At 28.2% G+C, this 25,563-nt stretch overlaps 1 protein-coding gene and 2 long non-coding RNA genes across 3 annotated transcripts; 1 reads left to right on the top strand and 2 right to left on the bottom strand.

The window, feature by feature from the left end:
• Positions 1 to 3: 3 nt before the first annotated feature.
• Positions 4 to 2,210, bottom strand: LOC103577034 (ATP-dependent DNA helicase PIF1). Its single transcript, XM_008557507.2, has one exon. It carries the CDS (start codon positions 1,931 to 1,933, stop codon positions 68 to 70), a length of 1,866 nt encoding a protein of 621 aa, XP_008555729.1. The 5' UTR covers positions 1,934 to 2,210; the 3' UTR covers positions 4 to 67.
• A 2,264-nt stretch (positions 2,211 to 4,474) lies between these two features.
• On the bottom strand, positions 4,475 to 11,104 carry LOC128668588 (uncharacterized). Its single transcript, XR_008404222.1, has 3 exons — positions 10,903 to 11,104; positions 4,914 to 5,105; positions 4,475 to 4,833 (listed from the first exon to the last, which is right to left on the bottom strand). It is a non-coding gene; the product is annotated as an uncharacterized LOC128668588 (long non-coding RNA).
• A 4,809-nt stretch (positions 11,105 to 15,913) lies between these two features.
• Positions 15,914 to 23,683, top strand: LOC128668630 (uncharacterized). Its single transcript, XR_008404280.1, has 3 exons — positions 15,914 to 16,115; positions 23,277 to 23,468; positions 23,549 to 23,683. It is a non-coding gene; the product is annotated as an uncharacterized LOC128668630 (long non-coding RNA).
• The last annotated feature ends 1,880 nt before the right edge of the window (positions 23,684 to 25,563 follow it).

Genomic DNA, 25,563 nt, shown 5'->3' with positions numbered 1-25,563 from the left:
ATCTAAGGCACAATTTTTTATTATCCTCATTGTCAGTCAGTTTCAAACAAAAATTATTACAAATGTCTTATTTTCTTTTGGTTTTTCCAGATTTTCCTAGTGCAAATATTTTCATATTATGCAAATTTCGTCTAAATTTTTTATAAAACTCCAGCACATTGGTGCTGACCCATACTTGCTTTTCATTAAAATCCAAAACCCTCAAAGCGCCGAGACTTTGAGCCCGGGACAACGCGACGTAGGATTGTCCCGCATCAAAAACGTTGCTGAGGTTCATCTCGACGCAGTCTAACGTCAGTCCTTGGCTCTTGTGAATAGAAAAAGCCCAAGCAAGTTTCAGTGGAATCTGCTTGCGATGAATAAAACTCCCATTGGCCATCTTCAGCATCCACTTTTCAGATTTCGCTGGATAAATTTCACCAGAACAAAACTGAACAACTGGAATCTCGTCATCAAATCTTATAACTACACCCCGCGCTCCATTGACTAGTCCATTGACGATATTTATGTTTTTCAGCAGCATCACTTGTGCGCCGATTTTAAGAGTCAGTTTCCCAGGAACCGACAGCTGCTGATCCAGTGTCTTGCTCATGGATTCCTCAGAATCCTGAGCAATGTAATGCTTAGTAATCCCTTCAAGTTTTTCTAGCTGGGACTCGTTAATTTCATCAGCTTCCTTCACATGGGAGCAGAGTCTCGTTGCTAAAATCCCGTCTTTTTCAATTTTCTGCTTCGCCGTAGCTTTTAGAATTTCCTTTATCTCATCAGTGACCCTCCCGATCCTTATACTGTTCAGCAGCTTAACGAACGTCTGATCCTTCTGTCGATGAACGGTTTGCAGCTCAAAGTTGCAGTTGATGCAACTGTCCCAGACTTTGCTTTCAAAGCAAAATTTCATTGCATCGTTTTTTTTAACCGGAGGCAATTGGAAAAAATCCCCGCACAAAATCAACTGGATCCCGCCGAAGGGTTTGTCGTTCCTACGAATATGTCGAGCGACGGCTTCAATTCTCTCGAACAAGTCGCCGTCGACCATTGAAATTTCATCGATGATCAGGTGCTTAGTTTTGCGCCAGACCGCAGCAACGGATGGACGTGAGGCAAGTTGGTAACATCGTTCCAAGGTTCCGTTTCCCAAACCAATCCCTGCAAACTGATGGAGAGTTATCCCGCCAATATGACAAGCAGCCACTCCAGTACTTGCCGTAATTGTCGTTACGTCTGGTGGCAGTTCTCCGATGATTCTCTTCAGCAGATAAGACTTCCCCGTACCGGCAGAACCAGTAAAAAAAATATTATTCCCGCGTAATACTGCTTCCAATACTTGGCTTTGTTCCTCAGTCAATTCACTGATTGTCGGATTGCTGTAAAGTTTTTTAGCAACTGGTACCTTTGTGCCGTTTTCCGAGTTTAGTAACTTACGTTTCCGGACGTTGCTTGGTGACGGTGTCGTCACTGTTTTACGCGACGCAGCAACAGTCAGAGCTTTTTCTTTGGCGGCTTTTATTTCTACAGCGGTTGCTGGACTGATGTCTTGGACCCCGCCTAAATTTACATTAGCGGCTAGATGCTGCTTTAGGGAAGCGACTTTGGTCTCAGGTTGACCGGTCATTTTAACGAAAATTGTTTTTAAAAATGACGTGAGCTGAGCTGCCGGTGCGTTGGAAATAAAAAGTGTACATCGTTCTTCATTAAATTTAATTGTCGCCTTACCTTCGTGCATGAAACGATTCAGAACATTGACACCACGGATTAATAATTTGAAAGTTGTGTTTGACTTCTCGGCTTGGACCTGGACAAGCATTTGACGGAGGTTATTTCTGATAAGCCGCAATTGTGCTGACTTGTAATTGACTTTTCGTGTTGTTGTTCCTGATACGTTCGTCCATTCTAAAACTGCTGTACTGTTTAAAAAACAACCTTCAGATTCCATTGTTTATTTGGAACACTAGATATTTTATTATTTTGACATCTGATAATTTTTTAAATAGACGTTACTTTATTGTATTGTAGTCCCAGTAAGAGAATAGACCTCGGAAATTGCCCCCACTACCAAACATTTATGAACTGCGCATGCGCACAGAAAAGTAGGAGAACATTTAGCATATAAAACATCTAGGGTGGGAGTAAAAACCGACGACACCCGAGGTGCATTCTCTTGGTGGGATGACAATAAAATTTATTACACTACTTAAGGTTTGAGGTTAAGGTTTTGTTTACCGTTATAACTTACCAAGTTCCTCTGACACTGGAAATCAAAAGTGCGCGGTTTTTTTATGCGCATGCGCCACAATTTAACGGCTGACCCTAACACCCCCCAATGGAAAATAGTTGTAGTATAATTTATATGAAAAAAAATTATTAAAGTAATAAATAATTTGAAATAAAAGGATTAAAAAATATGATAGTAAAGTTAGCAAACATTTAAACTTAAAAAAAAATGTTTTTTCAACAGATAAATAATGAAAAAAAATGCTCATGTCGAAAATTTCATAAACAGCATGGCTATTATTAGGGTCCTCGACCTAATAACAGCCGACCAAGGTTTTGAATTTTCGCGCCATAACTTTTTTACATTCCGGTTGCACGCAAGGTTTCCAATTACGTTTACCCAAATTGACATAGCTAAAATGACTATGAGCGGTAGTGAGACCTAGCAGAAATGATAAAAAATAAATGGAACGTGAGCCAAAATTTCAAATAACAAACCAAACCAGGTGCGCATGCGCGAAAATTTAAAACTACAAAGCGAAAGTCCAATAAAAAGTTCTTTGCAAATATATACTGAAATTTTGTTTTATTTACTTTTAGGTATTATTTTTCTTTTACTTACCTGTATTTACGTGTGTAACTTATTCTTCATAATTAAAATTACTTTCGTTTTTTGAAAAACGCTTATTTTTATTTGTAAAATTAAATATTTAATTAAAGATAAAGAAAAGGTTTAAAAAAAAAAATAAATGAATAATTAACGAGAATTGAAATAAAAATTTATTATTAAAAAAACAAAGCGTCTAAGAACAGACTTTTTACGTACATACACTCAAAAATAAGTAGACATGTAAAGTTTCATCAATGCGCATGCGCAAACATTTAAAAATTTTGGAAATTTATTGCTGATAATTTGTTCTCTTTTTTACTTTCTTTGTTATTTATTACCATTAAATATATGTATGTATATATTTTTTAGACATATATTTATATACAAGTACATTAATAAATAAAATATTATATTTAAAATAAAGGAAAAGTATTTTCTTATTTGAATCAGAATTGCTCAATATAAAAGAATTTTAATTAATGAATATTAAAAAAAAAACTACTAAAGAACAATCTTCTATTGCGCACGCGCAAAAATTAAAAAAATACAGAAACTTCCAGAAAGAATTCTGTGAAGATTTTTTTTTTTTTTAAAGAATATGTATATACATTTATTATTCGAAAATTCTGTAGTATAAATATTAATATTTATATTTACGATTTACTTCTTTACAATAATATTCATTATCTGTACGACAAACATCATTCAGGAAATAAATACTTTTGTAAAGAAGCAGATGAAAAATATAAATAATATTGTAAAAAAAAGAGAAAATTATAGTATATATTTTTCTTGATTTTTCATAATTTTTTTTTTTTGTTTATTTGATTGCATTAATGTTTATTATTTTTTTTTACTTACCTGTATTTATAAGGATTCTTCTGCTTCTTTTTAATTATATGGATTTTTCACTTTCTTATAAATATACTTAATTCTATTTATAATCTAAATACTTAATTAAAAATAAGGGGAAGGTTATTTTTTTCATTTATAAATGCTCAATTAAAAACAATAAATATTAGAATTTATTATTTAAAAAAAAAAAAAAAAAGCGGCTGAGGACCGACTTCCTATACTGTGCGCATTCACCTACAATTGTATTTGTTTAGAAATACAATTGTACTGGTCTAGGCTATTTTCTTTTGTTAGAAAGAAAATAGCCCGTTTGGGAAACCTCAACACCGATAAAATACTCCGATAAAAATCCGATAGACCCGGAATCTATCGGTTTAAATCGGAGGATTTTACCAGTGAAAAAACCCGACCAACACAGTGATCACTCGATTGGTGACCAAAAAAAAGCTAAATAAAACTAAATACAAAATTTCATACATTAAACAATTATAAAATAAATACATATAAAAAAAAAAAAAACAATAAATTTTCATAAATAAAATTCCTTAAAATTAAGCCTTAATAGTAACATTCAGGTCTGATCACACAGTACTTAATAACACACACACTCCATACGCTTATAAATAATATTCGGGTATGATCACAAAGCAATAAAAATTTACATACAATCCATTCATTACATGCTTATAGGTAAATTAAATTACATTCATTCATACTTATATTTAAGACCTAGAAGGATAAAGGAAAAAAAGGAAATTAAAATAAAAGACAAACTACCCAAAACCATGCAATAAAAAGAAATCAAAAAAAAAAAAAAAAGCAAAACACGCAAGCACCATGCGAAAAATGCAAAAGATACATGCCACTCGAAAACATTCTCACTCTATAAAAATATAAATTACATTCTTAAATTATAAATTATTCTAATATCATTCATCACACTCACACCTGTATAAAATAATAATTTCAAACTAAATACAATTAATCTTAAACTAAATTAATAATTAATAATAATAATAATAATAATAATAATGATAATATTAATCTTGATGATCAATTAATAATTATTCTTCTTTCTGGTCCTGGTCCTCCTTCTCCTGGTCTCGGTATTCCTTGGCACCTATGGATATCCTTATTCTCGTTGACTGGATCTGAAACTAAAATATATATCCCAATAGATTAAATACAGGGATACATATTTATGGAAAAAATAAAAGATTTGAGAATAAATATCCACCAGAAAAAAAATTAAAAGCAGCGGTGTGTCCTTGGCTCGGCAACACCTTGTCCTCAATGTTCAGCAACATCACTGTCCAAAAAATTATTCTGGTCCTGGTAGGCCAGTCATGTCAATAGATTCCATTGGACTCTAGATTAGACACGTCATCAAAGATATAGGGAAAAAATCATCCAAATCCTATACTTAAACCTGAAAAAAAAAAAAATTAGAAAGAAAAAAAAAAGAAATTATCAGCTCAATAATTTCAATATGGTAAGGATTAAGTAAGTCCCCGGAATCGTGAAAAATATACTGAAGAAAAGTAGAAAGAAAAATTATACATCTAAACCTGAACAAAAAAAAAAAAGTTATAAAATTTATCCAATTCATGGTGAGGTTACGGAACCTTGAGAAATCTATTAAAAAAAAAATCATATTTCTAAACCTAAAACAAATTCCTAAAAAATGCAAAAAAAAAAGATAAAAAATAAACATGTCGGGGTGCGGTTCACGTATCTAGTTTTTTTTTTTAAATAATAACTGGAATGCTATCAAAACTAAATAAATGAATAATAAAATGACTCTATTGTTAAAAGAATGACTTTAATTTAAGTGACTTTATATTTAAAAAATGACTCGAATCTACGGAACTTTAATAAAATAAAAAGAAACGGAGGGGGGGGGGGGTTAAAGTACATTTACATTAATTAATTCGATTGAAATAAAAATAAAAAAAAAAATGGCTCTAATTCAAGTGACTCTACTTTCAAAAAACTACTGACTCTACTTCTACTAAATTGACGCTAAATTGAATGACGATAAAAAATTAAGAATAAATGAGCATTTACATTAAATTAATTAATCGAAGCAAAAAATAAAAAAAAAAGACTGTAATTTCAGTGACTCTACTTGTATCAAAATGACGCTAAATTAAATGACTCGAATTAAATGACTCTACTGTCAAAAGAACGACTTTAATTAAAAGACTCTACTTTCAAAAAAACTACTGACTCTACTCCTACTAAATTGACGCTCGATTAAATGACGATAAAAAATTAAGAATAAATGAGCATTTACAGTAAATTAATTTATCGAAGCAAAAAATAAAAAAAAAAGACTCTAATTTAAGTGACTCTACTTGTATCAAAATGACGCTAAATTAAATGACTCGAATTAAATGACGCTACTGTCAAAAGAACGACTTTAATTAAAAGACTCTACTTTCAAAAAAACTACTGACTCTACTTCTACCAAATTGGCGCTAAATTAAATGACGATAAAAAATTAAGAATAAATGAGCATTTACAGTAAATTAATTTATCGAAGCAAAAAATAAAAAAAAAAAGACTCTAATTTAAGTGACTCTACTTGTATCAAAATGACGCTAAATTAAATGACTCGACTTTTTTAAAAAAAACTCGAATAAGATGACTCTATTGTTAAAGAAAATGACTCTAATTAAAGTGACTCTACTTTTACCAAATTGACGTTAAATTACATGACTCGAATTAAATGACGATAAAAAAATTGAAAATGAATGAGCATTCACATTAAACTACTTAATTGAAACTGAATTCCCTTTTGATCGTATACAAAAGTCACTATAAAATCACATCATTATGATATCATCAATAAAACCATTGCAGTCAATATTAATATCAATCGTGTAATGCGACCTGCCAGGGCCAATTACACTATCATTATAGAATGATAATGGTATTGATATTAATTATGGCAGCAACAATAATATTGACAATACCGATAACAGCATGATTATTACAGATTTTCTTAGCATATACGAGCAATAACGATCGACATGTATTGAAAATAGAAATTTAAAGAAATATAGTGAAACCTGACCGAGTGCCAGGTCTCTATCATTAAGTAAAACAAAAACCGATTCTACTCTTAAAAAAAATAACTCTACTTCTATTAAATAGATACTAAATTTATCAACTCGACTGTTTGTAAAATGACTCGAATTAAATGACGATAAAAAATTAAAGGGGAATGAGCATTTACATTTAATTGATTAATTGAAAAAAAAAAAAAAAAAAAAAAACATTAAAAACTGAACCTACTCAAAATATCTCCGATTCTGTAAATATGACTCTACAATGATGATATTACTCTCATTTAAATGACTCTATCATTAAAAAACTGGCGTTAATTCAAATGACTCTAGTTTTATAAAATTGAAGTTAAAAAAAAAATTATTGGGGTGTAAATACATGTGTGATAAAAAAAAAAGTGTGTGTGTGTGTGTTTTCTTTCGAAGAATAATAAAAACTACATAATATATTACCATCAAAACCGAACCGTATGCGTAGCATTAGGCCACCAGCCAATCGATAAATCGAATCCCCGTTTTGATCGCACACAAAAGTCACTATAAAATCACATCATTGTGATATCATCAATAAAACCATTGCAGTCAATATTAATATCAATCGTGTAACGTGACCTGCTAGGGCCACTTACACTATCATTATCTCACTCATAAAGTGGTAATGATATTGTTATTAATTACGACAACAACAATAATAATGATAATACCGATAACAACATGATAATGATAGATTTTCTTATAGCATGCGACCAATAAGGACCGACATCGATCGAACCGGAGGGTTATGCGTACCAGCCCAGAAGATCAGGATATATATTATAAAAAAACTAGCAATTAAATATCGCGACAGCCTGACCTAATGCCAGGGCTCATAATTTACGCGGGAATGCCATTTAAATTAAATTTATTATTAGAAAAAGAAAGAAAAAACCCGATTTTTAAAGTAACTCTAATCAAATTAATACGACATGCAAGCAGTACCAACGAGTAAACTAAAGACTCTAATGGTAATGCCACCTGACCAAGTGCCAAGTGTCTTTTTTAATTTAAATCTAATTTAATGAATTTAAGGGAAAAAAAAGTCAAGGGTGTAGATTGGTGTGTAGAGAAAAGTCGCCGTAAGCGAGGTTGTGAGTAACCTCGACTATACGGCGGCGTGTGGGGTGAGACTCGATTTCATTAAAAATGAACAGATTCTCAGGGGTGGTGTAAGTAAGGGTGTATGAGAGAGATAGAAAAAGAATTGAAGCTAAAAAGAACCCAAAGCAAAATTGACTCTGATTTAAAAACCCCTGGACCAGTAACTTAAAAATCTAAAAAACCGTGACGCTAATACTCGATTTAAAAAAAAAAAAAGGGGTAAAGTGTGTGGTGAATGAAAGAGTAAATGAGTGGTAGAGTTACCACTCATTAAGAAGAAAGAGATGGGGTGATTCTAATTTAAAAAAAAAACCCGAATTATTTAATTAATCTACTCCCCCGATCAGTCTAGTGACATCAAAACCCCAGTCCTATATTATTCCCCTCCTATAGTAAAACTAACTTATTAACTAACGCAGCAAAAGTGACTCTAATTAATTGAATAAATAAAAAAAAATACATATCGCTCTACAGACGCTTAAACACTTAAAAAAGAAAAGATTTGATCAGAAAAATTTTAAATGAATTGAGACCGGCACCCAAATCGCACCCGGGTACTCAAAGGGTGGGACAGAATAATTCATAAAAAATTAAAACTGATCAGGGAAAATTTCTTTTTTCAACTTTTTATCATTAAAAAAGAAAAAAAAATAAATTTTTTTTAATTTTTAATGCATAAAAAAAATATTTTATATACGCTGCTATAGTTGGCCACCCATAACAGCGTAACAATATTTTTCGCCTTTAAGATCTATAGAGCGATATATATTTTCAGACTCTAATTCGCGTGAATTTAATTCTAAATAAATTATAAGAACCAAATGTCCTTATAATCCCTAACACCCATAAACCCCCACCCAACTAAATCACTAGACCAATATCCCATTTCGCGGACAAAACCCAACGCGAATTAATTATTAAAATTAAAAAAGAGGTAAGGGTAGTGGTATAGAAAGAGAAAGAGATGAGTTAGGAAAGGGTTGGTTGACTCTAAAATTAAACGCGTGATTCTACTGAGAGAATACTCTCAACAAAAAACCTATTACTGGTCCACTAATTAATCTAATTACCCCGATTAAAAAAATTAAGAAAAAGATAAGAAATAGAAGAGAGAGAGAGAGTTGGAAACGCAAAGAGCGTATGTGTATGTGTGTGAGATGGGTAAGAAAAGTTGTGTTTGAATTATCAACAGCAGAAGGCTATTGATAACCAATCAATCTACACCCCATGTTAAATTAAAAAAATAAAATACAATAACTCCAGAAGGGAGTTATTCAATTTATAGAAAACAAAAAAGGTTACTCGGTTAGTACTGCTTGTGATTCAAATGACTCTAATTAAAATGAATATAATAAAAAAAAAAAAAAAGACAAAATTTAAAAAAATAAATGACTCTACTTGGAAAAATTAATTTAATTTAAATGGCATATTTTAAAATTTAACTCAACTCAAATGACTTTACTGTAATAAAAATGACTCTATTTTTGAAAAAATTAGTTCGATTTGTATGATTCTACTTGTAAAAAAAACCGGAATTTTGTATCACTTGATACAGAATTTAATTTATTAAGAAAAAAAAAAAAAAAAAAAAAAAGGCGGTGAAAAATATGTGACTCTAGTTCTTATGATATGTACGTGACTCTAATTTTGAAAAGATTATGTGTATATATGGATTCACACCCCAATATTAAATATATTAATTAAAATTTGAAAGATGACTCGAATATAAATGATTCTACAGATTTAAAGATAAGTTTAAACGCTCGAATTTAATTCTAAGAAACTAAAAATAATGCAAAAGTCTCGACTTTAATTGAAAAAGAAAAAAAATTAAATGTAAATGACTCGATTTTAATTTGAAAGAATTGAATTTAATTTAAATGACTCGACTTTGATTTGAAAAAAACTAAATTTTATGCAAATGCTCAACTCTTATTTAAAAAAACTAAAAATATTTCAAATGACTCGACTGCAATTTAAAAATACTAAATTCACTATAAATTATTCGAATTTAATTTGAAAAAACCGAATTTATTACGAATGACTCGAATTTAAGTTAAAAAAACCGAAATAGTTTCAAATGACTCGACTTTGATTTGAAAAAAAATAAATTTTATGCAAATGCTCAACTCTTATTTAGAAAAACTAAAAATACTGCAAATAACTCGACTGCAATTAAAAAATACTAAATTTGCTATAAATTATTTGAATTTAATTTGAAAAAACTGAATTTATTACGAATGACTCGAATTTAAGTTAAAAAAACCGAACTAGTTTCAAATGACTCGACTTTGATTTGAAAAAAACTAAATTTTATGCAAATGCTCAACTCTTATTTAAAAAAACTAAAAATACTGCAAATGACTCGACTGCAATTAAAAAATACTAAATTTGCTATAAATTATTCGAATTTAATTTGAAAAAACTGAATTTATTACGAATGACTCGAATTTAAGTTAAAAAAACCGAACTACTTTCAAATGACTCGACTGCAATTTAAAAATACTAAATTTACTGTAAATTATTTGAATTGAAATTGAAACAACTGAATTTCATGCAAATGCTCAACTCTTAATTAAAAAAAAACTAAATATATTGCAAATGACTCGACTGCAATTTAAAAATACTAAATTTACTATAAATTATTTGAATTTAATTTGAAAAAACTGAATTTATTATGAATGACTCGAATTTAAGTTAAAAAAACCGAACTAGTTTTAAACGACTCGACTCTGATATAAAAAAACTGAATTTACTGTAAATGACTTGACGGTAATTTGAGAATACTGAATTTAATTTAAATGACTCGAATTTAATTTGAAAAAACTGAATTTTAGTTGAAAAAACCGAATTAGTTTCAAATGACTCGACTATTAATAAACGTAATGATTTTAATTAAAAAAAAAAAAAAAAAAAAGATACGGAACCGTTGATAAAAATTAAAAAGTGAAATGAGATAGACAGATAATAATAGAGAATAGAAAAGAGAGTGACAGAAACCAAAAAACAATAACAAACCTCAACAGGGAAATAACTTTATTTCTCTGCCGAACGATGCCAGATGATCAGCTGGTAGGATGACAACTAGCAGTTTCTTGAGGTAGGTCAGTGTGTTTCAGTTCCATCCTTCCTTCCAGTCAAGACATCAGAAAACGATAGTTTCCGTCGGTGGAATCCATTGAAAACCTGTCTAAATAATCAACACTTTTTAATTAAAAAAAAAAAATACTTTTGACTTTTGGAATTTACTACACGAAAAAAAAAATTAAGAAAAAAAAATTAATTATTTCAACTTGCGAAAACGCCAGTTGAAAAAAAAAATTTTATTTGAAAGTGACCATGGATCACGTTAAGGAAAAAAAAAATTTAAAAAAAAAAAAAGTCAAAAGTATTTCGAAATATAGTTGGACACTTCGACTACGATGTCTACACATCGGGTGTCGGGTGCCAACTGACCCTTTTGCCCCTTGCCCTTAGCCCCTTCACTTTTCCACCACTTTCCCCTACTTACTACTCACCCTGCGCAGTAGACGATTTTACTGGTATCGGATTTTTTTCTGCGCAGGTAGAGAGGGATCTCCACCCAACTTCGACCTTACGTCCGAACTACCCCTCAACCGTGCCTACGTGACCTGACCCTCTTCCCCCGTCCCCGCAACCCCCTCGTCCAAAAAAAGCTGATGCAACAATTTTTAAAATGAAATAATTTGATCAATTTTAATAAAATCTTTATGTTTTTTACAGTAAAATGCATTGATTTTTATAAATCAATATAAATACAAGCCCATTCACTAAAATTCCAGTGATTATCATGAATGCAAACACCTTTAAAAGGTGAATAAAAAGTGTATGCCATAAAAAAATGCGTTTTTATTAATATTAAATATAATTATTATGCATTTAGATGTTTTATACATCTAATAAAACAACTTGCGATCAAGTCTCGAGTCTTATTTTAATCAAAATCTTTTTTTTTTGTTAATTAAAGTAAAGTTATTTGCATTACTTTTATTTTCTATCAACTAAATTTTTAATTTAAAAAATCTTCCGCGAGAATATGCCGCGCGTCTCTCAGTGCGCATGCGATTTTAATTGTAAACTCACCCAAAACATCAGTCGTTTCTTGAAGAAAGCAGCTGTCATAAGTTATAAAGTTAATTATTAATTCTTAATTATAAATTTCTTAGGATTTATTTAATGAACTAATTCGTGTGTCAATCAAATTGCCATTAAAATTATTAAAATAAGATTCGGATGAACATCAGTAGCCAGAGTGCTGTCAACAATCTAACCTTATGTTGTTTGTCCATAATAATAAATTTAATTAATTAAAAATATAACAGAAGTAAGTAATAATTTAACATTCAACTGATTTAAAAATTATTATTTATTGTTCTTCAATACACTCGAGTTACAATCATTTTTTTCTTTAATTAATTAATTACAAATTACTATATTTATTTACTGTCTTTCTTCATCCTAATGAGTGAAAAAATATTTTATACTTTTATATTTAAATAATTAAAACATAAATTTATTACTAGCTACTAAATATTAAATAATATTAATCTTTATTTCAGATGTGCAAACAAAAAATAATAAATCAGGAGATCAATGAATTTTTTTTTTAAGTTGACGTCCATTTGTACATTGACCACTAAATCGAAGGAATTTTTTACTAAGAGACAAGAGAAAAGCTACTGGCTACTTGATCGAACACAGAGAATGATTTTATCATGTATTTTTTCAATGTGTTATACTCTTGGGTGAATAAAAAAAGTATTAGGTGAAAAAAACAAGCGCTATATAACTGTCTACATTTATTAAGATGATGAAATTACTGTTGAGAAGTGACAATGATCAATTAAAAATTTTCTACATTCATGGCATAAAACTCATTTGTTTTTAAAAATAAAAATTTATTCCGAGGTAGCGTGGCATATTTTTGCGAGAGATTTTTACAAAAACCGATGAAAATAATATTCTTCTCTTCCATGAAATTAATGTATGCCGCACTTGAATGCTGATAATTGTTTAAATTTATACGTTCAATCATTGATTATTAATGACTCATCTGTTCATTATTATCTCTTACAATTATTGTTATTATTACGTTAATTATTTCATTATCGATACGCATGTTTGTATAATTGATATTAATTTACTTTATTAATTAATTCAAGTATTAGGAAAAACAAATAAAACATAATGAACGTTATTTATAAAAAAAATCCTTTACTATTCATTTTAAAAGTTTCCACTATTTATTATCTTTAAATATTATTAATTATTATCACTTATTACTACTCGTAATCACGTGACGAGTGTAAGAAACTGTAAACTCAATAATACTGACGATTATTATGATTAAAGTGTCAATGGACTATAAAAAAAAGGAAAAAAAATGAAACGTGATATCAATTTATCAGAGTTTATCTTTCATAAGATCACGATAATGAATTTAACGTCACTTTAACTTTTATGAAAAAATTTAAATATCAATTTATATTTTTCTTTCAATCATTCATTCATTAATAATTTTTTTACTCGAGTTATTGAGTCATTGTAAAAAAAATCACTTTTAAGTAAATGATTTCATTTATTTAACGACAAGACAAAATGAATTTAAAAAAATAATAAATAGCAAATAAATTCATCCAATTTATTAATAATTAGCCTTGAAATATTAATCGAGCTAATTGTCAATTGTAAAACGCCAATCAAGAATACCAAGAACAAAAGTCGTTGTTAATATTCAATATATTATTAATTGATATAAATCTCATGATTGGATACATGGAAAAGAAAAAAAAAACTTATAAAACTGATCCAATAAATGTACAGTGTACAGAATTCATCGATGTCCAGATATGTAGATTTATTATATAGATATAAACGAAATCTTTTGTTGTCTCTCTTTATGATTATTTTAATAATTATTAATAATATTATTATTGTAGAATTAAATTTTTAAGAACTTATAATTAATAATTTTTATTGTCCATTAAAATTTAAATGTTATTTAGTGTACAGATTTATATAATTATAAGATAATGGATAAAAATTTTTAAAAAACCGATAATATAAATTATTTAAATTCCGTCTTGTCAAAAATCTTAATGTACATGCCTACATTACGCTAATACGTTCAGATTAATAACTTGATTTCATTAATTACAGTGAACTAATTGTTTACTAATACTTTTTTTTCGATACTTAAATTATTCATACCTCTGTATTTAAATTTATCATCCCCAGAGATTAAAATATTAAAAATAAAAAAAAATTTGATTTACAATTTTTGTATTTAAGAAAATTGAAAAAGAAAACTTGCGAAAAATAATTAATTTTTTTTCTTTTAAATCGTTATTAAACAAGACTAACAAAAAATAAAATACGACTAGACATATATGTTATGCATGTATAATAATAATTAAGAATTCAATAATAATTCTACTTATCAACGGTATTTTTTATATTTAAATATATATATTAAAAATAAATAATTTAGCAATGACTCTGCACATCTTTCTTGTTGTGTTGATGAAATGACTATTGTTGTGTCTCTTAGTAAAAAATTCCTTCGATTTAGTGGTCAATGTACAAATGGACGTCAACTTAAAAAAAAAATTCATTGATCTCCTGATTTATTATTTTTTGTTTGCACATCTGAAATAAAGATTAATATTATTTAATATTTAGTAGCTAGTAATAAATTTATGTTTTAATTATTTAAATATAAAAGTATAAAATATTTTTTCACTCATTAGGATGAAGAAAGACAGTAAATAAATATAGTAATTTGTAATTAATTAATTAAAGAAAAAAATGATTGTAACTCGAGTGTATTGAAGAACAATAAATAATAATTTTTAAATCAGTTGAATGTTAAATTATTACTTACTTCTGTTATATTTTTAATTAATTAAATTTATTATTATGGACAAACAACATAAGGTTAGATTGTTGACAGCACTCTGGCTACTGATGTTCATCCGAATCTTATTTTAATAATTTTAATGGCAATTTGATTGACACACGAATTAGTTCATTAAATAAATCCTAAGAAATTTATAATTAAGAATTAATAATTAACTTTATAACTTATGACAGCTGCTTTCTTCAAGAAACGACTGATGTTTTGGGTGAGTTTACAATTAAAATCGCATGCGCACTGAGAGACGCGCGGCATATTCTCGCGGAAGATTTTTTAAATTAAAAATTTAGTTGATAGAAAATAAAAGTAATGCAAATAACTTTACTTTAATTAACAAAAAAAAAAGATTTTGATTAAAATAAGACTCGAGACTTGATCGCAAGTTGTTTTATTAGATGTATAAAACATCTAAATGCATAATAATTATATTTAATATTAATAAAAACGCATTTTTTTATGGCATACACTTTTTATTCACCTTTTAAAGGTGTTTGCATTCATGATAATCACTGGAATTTTAGTGAATGGGCTTGTATTTATATTGATTTATAAAAATCAATGCATTTTACTGTAAAAAACATAAAGATTTTATTAAAATTGATCAAATTATTTCATTTTAAAAATTGTTGCATCAGCTTTTTTTGGACGAGGGGGTTGCGGGGACGGGGGAAGAGGGTCAGGTCACGTAGGCACGGTTGAGGGGTAGTTCGGACGTAAGGTCGAAGTTGGGTGGAGATCCCTCTCTACCTGCGCAGAAAAAAATCCGATACCAGTAAAATCGTCTACTGCGCAGGGTGAGTAGTAAGTAGGGGAAAGTGGTGGAAAAGTGAAGGGGCTAAGGGCAAGGGGCAAAAGGGTCAGTTGGCACCCGACACCCGATGTGTAGACATCGTAGTCGAAGTGTCCAACTATATTTCGAAATACTTTTGACTTTTTTTTTTTTTAAATTTTTTTTTTCCTTAACGTGATCCATGGTCACTTTCAAATAAAATTTTTTTTTTCAACTGGCGTTTTCGCAAGTTGAAATAATTAATTTTTTTTTCTTAATTTTTTTTTTCGTGTAGTAAATTCCAAAAGTCAAAAGTATTTTTTTTTTTTAATTAAAAAGTGTTGATTATTTAGACAGGTTTTCAATGGATTCCACCGACGGAAACTATCGTTTTCTGATGTCTTGACTGGAAGGAAGGATGGAACTGAAACACACTGACCTACCTCAAGAAACTGCTAGTTGTCATCCTACCAGCTGATCATCTGGCATCGTTCGGCAGAGAAATAAAGTTATTTCCCTGTTGAGGTTTGTTATTGTTTTTTGGTTTCTGTCACTCTCTTTTCTATTCTCTATTATTATCTGTCTATCTCATTTCACTTTTTAATTTTTATCAACGGTTCCGTATCTTTTTTTTTTTTTCTTTTTTAATTAAAATCATTACGTTTATTAATAGTCGAGTCATTTGAAACTAATTCGGTTTTTTCAACTAAAATTCAGTTTTTTCAAATTAAATTCGAGTCATTTAAATTAAATTCAGTATTCTCAAATTACCGTCAAGTCATTTACAGTAAATTCAGTTTTTTTATATCAGAGTCGAGTCGTTTAAAACTAGTTCGGTTTTTTTAACTTAAATTCGAGTCATTCATAATAAATTCAGTTTTTTCAAATTAAATTCAAATAATTTATAGTAAATTTAGTATTTTTAAATTGCAGTCGAGTCATTTGCAATATATTTAGTTTTTTTTTAATTAAGAGTTGAGCATTTGCATGAAATTCAGTTGTTTCAATTTCAATTCAAATAATTTACAGTAAATTTAGTATTTTTAAATTGCAGTCGAGTCATTTGAAAGTAGTTCGGTTTTTTTAACTTAAATTCGAGTCATTCGTAATAAATTCAGTTTTTTCAAATTAAATTCGAATAATTTATAGCAAATTTAGTATTTTTTAATTGCAGTCGAGTCATTTGCAGTATTTTTAGTTTTTTTAAATAAGAGTTGAGCATTTGCATAAAATTTAGTTTTTTTCAAATCAAAGTCGAGTCATTTGAAACTAGTTCGGTTTTTTTAACTTAAATTCGAGTCATTCGTAATAAATTCAGTTTTTTCAAATTAAATTCAAATAATTTATAGCAAATTTAGTATTTTTTAATTGCAGTCGAGTTATTTGCAGTATTTTTAGTTTTTCTAAATAAGAGTTGAGCATTTGCATAAAATTTATTTTTTTTCAAATCAAAGTCGAGTCATTTGAAACTATTTCGGTTTTTTTAACTTAAATTCGAGTCATTCGTAATAAATTCAGTTTTTTCAAATTAAATTCAAATAATTTATAGCAAATTTAGTATTTTTTAATTGCAGTCGAGTTATTTGCAGTATTTTTAGTTTTTCTAAATAAGAGTTGAGCATTTGCATAAAATTTATTTTTTTTCAAATCAAAGTCGAGTCATTTGAAACTATTTCGGTTTTTTTAACTTAAATTCGAGTCATTCGTAATAAATTCGGTTTTTTCAAATTAAATTCGAATAATTTATAGTGAATTTAGTATTTTTAAATTGCAGTCGAGTCATTTGAAATATTTTTAGTTTTTTTAAATAAGAGTTGAGCATTTGCATAAAATTTAGTTTTTTTCAAATCAAAGTCGAGTCATTTAAATTAAATTCAATTCTTTCAAATTAAAATCGAGTCATTTACATTTAATTTTTTTTCTTTTTCAATTAAAGTCGAGACTTTTGCATTATTTTTAGTTTCTTAGAATTAAATTCGAGCGTTTAAACTTATCTTTAAATCTGTAGAATCATTTATATTCGAGTCATCTTTCAAATTTTAATTAATATATTTAATATTGGGGTGTGAATCCATATATACACATAATCTTTTCAAAATTAGAGTCACGTACATATCATAAGAACTAGAGTCACATATTTTTCACCGCCTTTTTTTTTTTTTTTTTTTTTTCTTAATAAATTAAATTCTGTATCAAGTGATACAAAATTCCGGTTTTTTTTACAAGTAGAATCATACAAATCGAACTAATTTTTTCAAAAATAGAGTCATTTTTATTACAGTAAAGTCATTTGAGTTGAGTTAAATTTTAAAATATGCCATTTAAATTAAATTAATTTTTCCAAGTAGAGTCATTTATTTTTTTAAATTTTGTCTTTTTTTTATTATATTCATTTTAATTAGAGTCATTTGAATCACAAGCAGTACTAACCGAGTAACCTTTTTTGTTTTCTATAAATTGAATAACTCCCTTCTGGAGTTATTGTATTTTATTTTTTTAATTTAACATGGGGTGTAGATTGATTGGTTATCAATAGCCTTCTGCTGTTGATAATTCAAACACAACTTTTCTTACCCATCTCACACACATACACATACGCTCTTTGCGTTTCCAACTCTCTCTCTCTCTTCTATTTCTTATCTTTTTCTTAATTTTTTTAATCGGGGTAATTAGATTAATTAGTGGACCAGTAATAGGTTTTTTGTTGAGAGTATTCTCTCAGTAGAATCACGCGTTTAATTTTAGAGTCAACCAACCCTTTCCTAACTCATCTCTTTCTCTTTCTATACCACTACCCTTACCTCTTTTTTAATTTTAATAATTAATTCGCGTTGGGTTTTGTCCGCGAAATGGGATATTGGTCTAGTGATTTAGTTGGGTGGGGGTTTATGGGTGTTAGGGATTATAAGGACATTTGGTTCTTATAATTTATTTAGAATTAAATTCACGCGAATTAGAGTCTGAAAATATATATCGCTCTATAGATCTTAAAGGCGAAAAATATTGTTACGCTGTTATGGGTGGCCAACTATAGCAGCGTATATAAAATATTTTTTTTATGCATTAAAAATTAAAAAAAATTTATTTTTTTTTCTTTTTTAATGATAAAAAGTTGAAAAAAGAAATTTTCCCTGATCAGTTTTAATTTTTTATGAATTATTCTGTCCCACCCTTTGAGTACCCGGGTGCGATTTGGGTGCCGGTCTCAATTCATTTAAAATTTTTCTGATCAAATCTTTTCTTTTTTAAGTGTTTAAGCGTCTGTAGAGCGATATGTATTTTTTTTTATTTATTCAATTAATTAGAGTCACTTTTGCTGCGTTAGTTAATAAGTTAGTTTTACTATAGGAGGGGAATAATATAGGACTGGGGTTTTGATGTCACTAGACTGATCGGGGGAGTAGATTAATTAAATAATTCGGGTTTTTTTTTTAAATTAGAATCACCCCATCTCTTTCTTCTTAATGAGTGGTAACTCTACCACTCATTTACTCTTTCATTCACCACACACTTTACCCCTTTTTTTTTTTTTAAATCGAGTATTAGCGTCACGGTTTTTTAGATTTTTAAGTTACTGGTCCAGGGGTTTTTAAATCAGAGTCAATTTTGCTTTGGGTTCTTTTTAGCTTCAATTCTTTTTCTATCTCTCTCATACACCCTTACTTACACCACCCCTGAGAATCTGTTCATTTTTAATGAAATCGAGTCTCACCCCACACGCCGCCGTATAGTCGAGGTTACTCACAACCTCGCTTACGGCGACTTTTCTCTACACACCAATCTACACCCTTGACTTTTTTTTCCCTTAAATTCATTAAATTAGATTTAAATTAAAAAAGACACTTGGCACTTGGTCAGGTGGCATTACCATTAGAGTCTTTAGTTTACTCGTTGGTACTGCTTGCATGTCGTATTAATTTGATTAGAGTTACTTTAAAAATCGGGTTTTTTCTTTCTTTTTCTAATAATAAATTTAATTTAAATGGCATTCCCGCGTAAATTATGAGCCCTGGCATTAGGTCAGGCTGTCGCGATATTTAATTGCTAGTTTTTTTATAATATATATCCTGATCTTCTGGGCTGGTACGCATAACCCTCCGGTTCGATCGATGTCGGTCCTTATTGGTCGCATGCTATAAGAAAATCTATCATTATCATGTTGTTATCGGTATTATCATTATTATTGTTGTTGTCGTAATTAATAACAATATCATTACCACTTTATGAGTGAGATAATGATAGTGTAAGTGGCCCTAGCAGGTCACGTTACACGATTGATATTAATATTGACTGCAATGGTTTTATTGATGATATCACAATGATGTGATTTTATAGTGACTTTTGTGTGCGATCAAAACGGGGATTCGATTTATCGATTGGCTGGTGGCCTAATGCTACGCATACGGTTCGGTTTTGATGGTAATATATTATGTAGTTTTTATTATTCTTCGAAAGAAAACACACACACACACACTTTTTTTTTTATCACACATGTATTTACACCCCAATAATTTTTTTTTTAACTTCAATTTTATAAAACTAGAGTCATTTGAATTAACGCCAGTTTTTTAATGATAGAGTCATTTAAATGAGAGTAATATCATCATTGTAGAGTCATATTTACAGAATCGGAGATATTTTGAGTAGGTTCAGTTTTTAATGTTTTTTTTTTTTTTTTTTTTTTTCAATTAATCAATTAAATGTAAATGCTCATTCCCCTTTAATTTTTTATCGTCATTTAATTCGAGTCATTTTACAAACAGTCGAGTTGATAAATTTAGTATCTATTTAATAGAAGTAGAGTTATTTTTTTTAAGAGTAGAATCGGTTTTTGTTTTACTTAATGATAGAGACCTGGCACTCGGTCAGGTTTCACTATATTTCTTTAAATTTCTATTTTCAATACATGTCGATCGTTATTGCTCGTATATGCTAAGAAAATCTGTAATAATCATGCTGTTATCGGTATTGTCAATATTATTGTTGCTGCCATAATTAATATCAATACCATTATCATTCTATAATGATAGTGTAATTGGCCCTGGCAGGTCGCATTACACGATTGATATTAATATTGACTGCAATGGTTTTATTGATGATATCATAATGATGTGATTTTATAGTGACTTTTGTATACGATCAAAAGGGAATTCAGTTTCAATTAAGTAGTTTAATGTGAATGCTCATTCATTTTCAATTTTTTTATCGTCATTTAATTCGAGTCATGTAATTTAACGTCAATTTGGTAAAAGTAGAGTCACTTTAATTAGAGTCATTTTCTTTAACAATAGAGTCATCTTATTCGAGTTTTTTTTAAAAAAGTCGAGTCATTTAATTTAGCGTCATTTTGATACAAGTAGAGTCACTTAAATTAGAGTCTTTTTTTTTTTATTTTTTGCTTCGATAAATTAATTTACTGTAAATGCTCATTTATTCTTAATTTTTTATCGTCATTTAATTTAGCGCCAATTTGGTAGAAGTAGAGTCAGTAGTTTTTTTGAAAGTAGAGTCTTTTAATTAAAGTCGTTCTTTTGACAGTAGCGTCATTTAATTCGAGTCATTTAATTTAGCGTCATTTTGATACAAGTAGAGTCACTTAAATTAGAGTCTTTTTTTTTTATTTTTTGCTTCGATAAATTAATTTACTGTAAATGCTCATTTATTCTTAATTTTTTATCGTCATTTAATCGAGCGTCAATTTAGTAGGAGTAGAGTCAGTAGTTTTTTTGAAAGTAGAGTCTTTTAATTAAAGTCGTTCTTTTGACAGTAGCGTCATTTAATTCGAGTCATTTAATTTAGCGTCATTTTGATACAAGTAGAGTCACTTAAATTAGAGTCTTTTTTTTTTATTTTTTGCTTCGATAAATTAATTTACTGTAAATGCTCATTTATTCTTAATTTTTTATCGTCATTTAATCGAGCGTCAATTTAGTAGGAGTAGAGTCAGTAGTTTTTTTGAAAGTAGAGTCTTTTAATTAAAGTCGTTCTTTTGACAGTAGCGTCATTTAATTCGAGTCATTTAATTTAGCGTCATTTTGATACAAGTAGAGTCACTTAAATTAGAGCCATTTTTTTTTATTTTTTGCTTCGATTAATTAATTTAATGTAAATGCTCAGTCATTCTTAATTTTTTATCGTAATTTAATTCGAGTCATTTTACAAACAGTCGAGTTGATAAATTTAGTATCTATTTAATAGAAGTAGAGTTATTTTTTTTAAGACTAGAGTTGGTTTTCGTTTTACTTAATGATAGAGACCTGGCACTCGGTCAGGTTTCACTATATTTTTTTAAATTTCTATTTTCAATACATGTCGATCGTTATTGCTCGTATATGCTAAGAAAATCTGTAATAATCATGCTGTTATCGGTATTGTCAATATTATTGTTGCTGCCATAATTAATATCAATACCATTATCATTCTATAATGATAGTGTAATTGGCCCTGGCAGGTCGCATTACACAATTGATATTTATATTGACTGCAATGGTTTTATTGATGATATCATAATGATGTGATTTTATAGTGACTTTTGTATACGATCAAAAGGGAATTTAGTTTCAATTAAGTAGTTTAATGTGAATGCTCATTCATTTTCAATTTTTTTCTCGTCATTTAATTCGAGTCATGTAATTTAACGTCAATTTGGTGTAGTAGAGTCACTTTAATTGGAGTCGTTTTCTTTAACAGTAGAGTCATCTTATTCGAGTCATTTTTAAAAAAGTCGAGTCATTTAATTTAGTGTCATTTTGATACAAGTAGAGTCACTTAAATTAGAGTCTTTTTTTTTTATTTTTTGCTTCGATAAATTAATTTACTGTAAATGCTCATTTATTTTTAATTTTTTATCGTCATTTAATTTAGCGTCAATTTGGTAGAAGTAGAGTCAGTAGTTTTCTGAAAGTAGAGTCTTTTTAATTAAAGTCGTTCTTTTGACAGTAGAGTCATTTAATTCGAGTCATTTAATTTAGCGTCATTTTGATACAAGTAGAGTCACTGAAATTACAGTCTTTTTTTTTTATTTTTTGCTTCGATTAATTAATTTAATGTAAATGCTCATTTATTCTTAATTTTTTATCGTCATTCAATTTAGCGTCAATTTAGTAGAAGTAGAGTCAGTAGTTTTTTGAAAGTAGAGTCACTTGAATTAGAGCCATTTTTTTTTTTATTTTTATTTCAATCGAATTAATTAATGTAAATGTACTTTAATCCCCCCCCCCCTCCGTTTCTTTTTATTTTATTAAAGTTCCGTAGATTCGAGTCATTTTTTAAATATAAAGTCACTTAAATTAAAGTCATTCTTTTAACAATAGAGTCATTTTATTATTCATTTATTTAGTTTTGATAGCATTCCAGTTATTATTTAAAAAAAAAAACTAGATACGTGAACCGCACCCCGACATGTTTATTTTTTATCTTTTTTTTTTGCATTTTTTAGGAATTTGTTTTAGGTTTAGAAATATGATTTTTTTTTTAATAGATTTCTCAAGGTTCCGTAACCTCACCATGAATTGGATAAATTTTATAACTTTTTTTTTTTTGTTCAGGTTTAGATGTATAATTTTTCTTTCTACTTTTCTTCAGTATATTTTTCACGATTCCGGGGACTTACTTAATCCTTACCATATTGAAATTATTGAGCTGATAATTTCTTTTTTTTTTCTTTCTAATTTTTTTTTTTTTCAGGTTTAAGTATAGGATTTGGATGATTTTTTCCCTATATCTTTGATGACGTGTCTAATCTAGAGTCCAATGGAATCTATTGACATGACTGGCCTACCAGGACCAGAATAATTTTTTGGACAGTGATGTTGCTGAACATTGAGGACAAGGTGTTGCCGAGCCAAGGACACACCGCTGCTTTTAATTTTTTTTCTGGTGGATATTTATTCTCAAATCTTTTATTTTTTCCATAAATATGTATCCCTGTATTTAATCTATTGGGATATATGTTTTAGTTTCAGATCCAGTCAACGAGAATAAGGATATCCATAGGTGCCAAGGAATACCGAGACCAGGAGAAGGAGGACCAGGACCAGAAAGAAGAATAATTATTAATTGATCATCAAGATTAATATTATCATTATTATTATTATTATTATCATTATTCTTATTATTATTATTATTATTATTATTATTATTATTATTATAATTATTATTATTATTATTATTATTATTATTATTATTATTATTAATTATTAATTTAGTTTAAGATTAATTGTATTTAGTTTGAAATTATTATTTTATACAGGTGTGAGTGTGATGAATGATATTAGAATAATTTATAATAAAAGAATTTAATTTATATTTTTATAGAGTGAGAATGTGTTCGAGTGGCATGTATCTTTTGCATTTTTCGCATGGTGCTTGCGTGTTTTGCTTTTTTTTTTTTTTTTTTTGATTTCTTTTTATTGCATGGTTTTGGGTAGTTTGTCTTTTATTTTAATTTCCTTTTTTTCCTTTATCCTTCTAGGTCTTAAATATAAGTATGAATGAATGTAATTTAATTTACCTATAAGCATGTAATGAATGGATTGTATGTAAATTTTTATTGCTTTGTGATCATACCCGAATATTATTTATAAGCGTATGGAGTGTGTGTGATATTAAGTACTGTGTGATCAGACCTGAATGTTACTATTAAGGCTTAATTTTAAGGAATTTTATTTATGAAAATTTATTGTTTTTTTTTTTTTTTTTATATGTATTTATTTTATAATTGTTTAATGTATGAAATTTTGTATTTAGTTTTATTTAGCTTTTTTTTGGTCACCAATCGAGTGATCACTGTGTTGGTCGGGTTTTTTCACTGGTAAAATCCTCCGATTTAAACCGATAGATTCCGGGTCTATCGGATTTTTATCGGAGTATTTTATCGGTGTTGAGGTTTCCCAAACGGGCTATTTTCTTTCTAACAAAAGAAAATAGCCTAGACCAGTACAATTGTATTTCTAAACAAATACAATTGTAGGTGAATGCGCACAGTATAGGAAGTCGGTCCTCAGCCGCTTTTTTTTTTTTTTTTTAAATAATAAATTCTAATATTTATTGTTTTCAATTGAGCATTTATAAATGAAAAAAATAACCTTCCCCTTATTTTTAATTAAATATTTAGATTATAAATAGAATTAAGTATATTTATAAGAAAGTGAAAAATCCATATAATTAAAAAGAAGCAGAAGAATCCTTATAAATACAGGTAAGTAAAAAAAAAATAATAAACATTAATGCAATCAAATAAACAAAAAAAAAAAATTATGAAAAATCAAGAAAAATATATACTATAATTTTCTCTTTTTTTTACAATATTATTTATATTTTTCATCTGCTTCTTTACAAAAGTATTTATTTCCTGAATGATGTTTGTCGTACAGATAATGAATATTATTGTAAAGAAGTAAATCGTAAATATAAATATTAATATTTATACTACAGAATTTTCGAATAATAAATGTATATACATATTCTTTAAAAAAAAAAAAATCTTCACAGAATTCTTTCTGGAAGTTTCTGTATTTTTTTAATTTTTGCGCGTGCGCAATAGAAGATTGTTCTTTAGTAGTTTTTTTTTTAATATTAATTAATTAAAATTCTTTTATATTGAGCAATTCTGATTTGAATAAGAAAATACTTTTCTTTTATTTTAAATATAATATTTCATTTATTAATGTACCTGTATATAAATATATGTCTAAAAAATATATACATACATATATTTAATGGTAATAAATAACAAAGAAAGTAAAAAAGAGAACAAATTATCAGCAATAAATTTCCAAAATTTTTAAATGTTTGCGCATGCGCATTGATGAAACTTTACATGTCTACTTATTTTTGAGTGTATGTACGTAAAAAGTCTGTTCTTAGACGCTTTGTTTTTTTAATAATAAATTTTTATTTCAATTCTCGTTAATTATTCATTTATTTTTTTTTTTTAAACCTTTTCTTTATCTTTAATTAAATATTTAATTTT

Source organism: Microplitis demolitor, chromosome 9, assembly GCF_026212275.2.
Source record: "Microplitis demolitor isolate Queensland-Clemson2020A chromosome 9, iyMicDemo2.1a, whole genome shotgun sequence".
NCBI classification, from domain to species: Eukaryota; Metazoa; Arthropoda; class Insecta; order Hymenoptera; family Braconidae; genus Microplitis; species Microplitis demolitor.
Note: the sequence above shows the minus strand (reverse complement) of the source record. Positions and strands in the feature narration are given on the sequence as shown.

Coding starts and splice junctions, on each gene's coding strand:
- LOC103577034 (XM_008557507.2), bottom strand. CDS start 1,933: ATGGAATCTGAAGGTTGTTTTTTAAACAGTACAGCAGTTTTAGAATGG.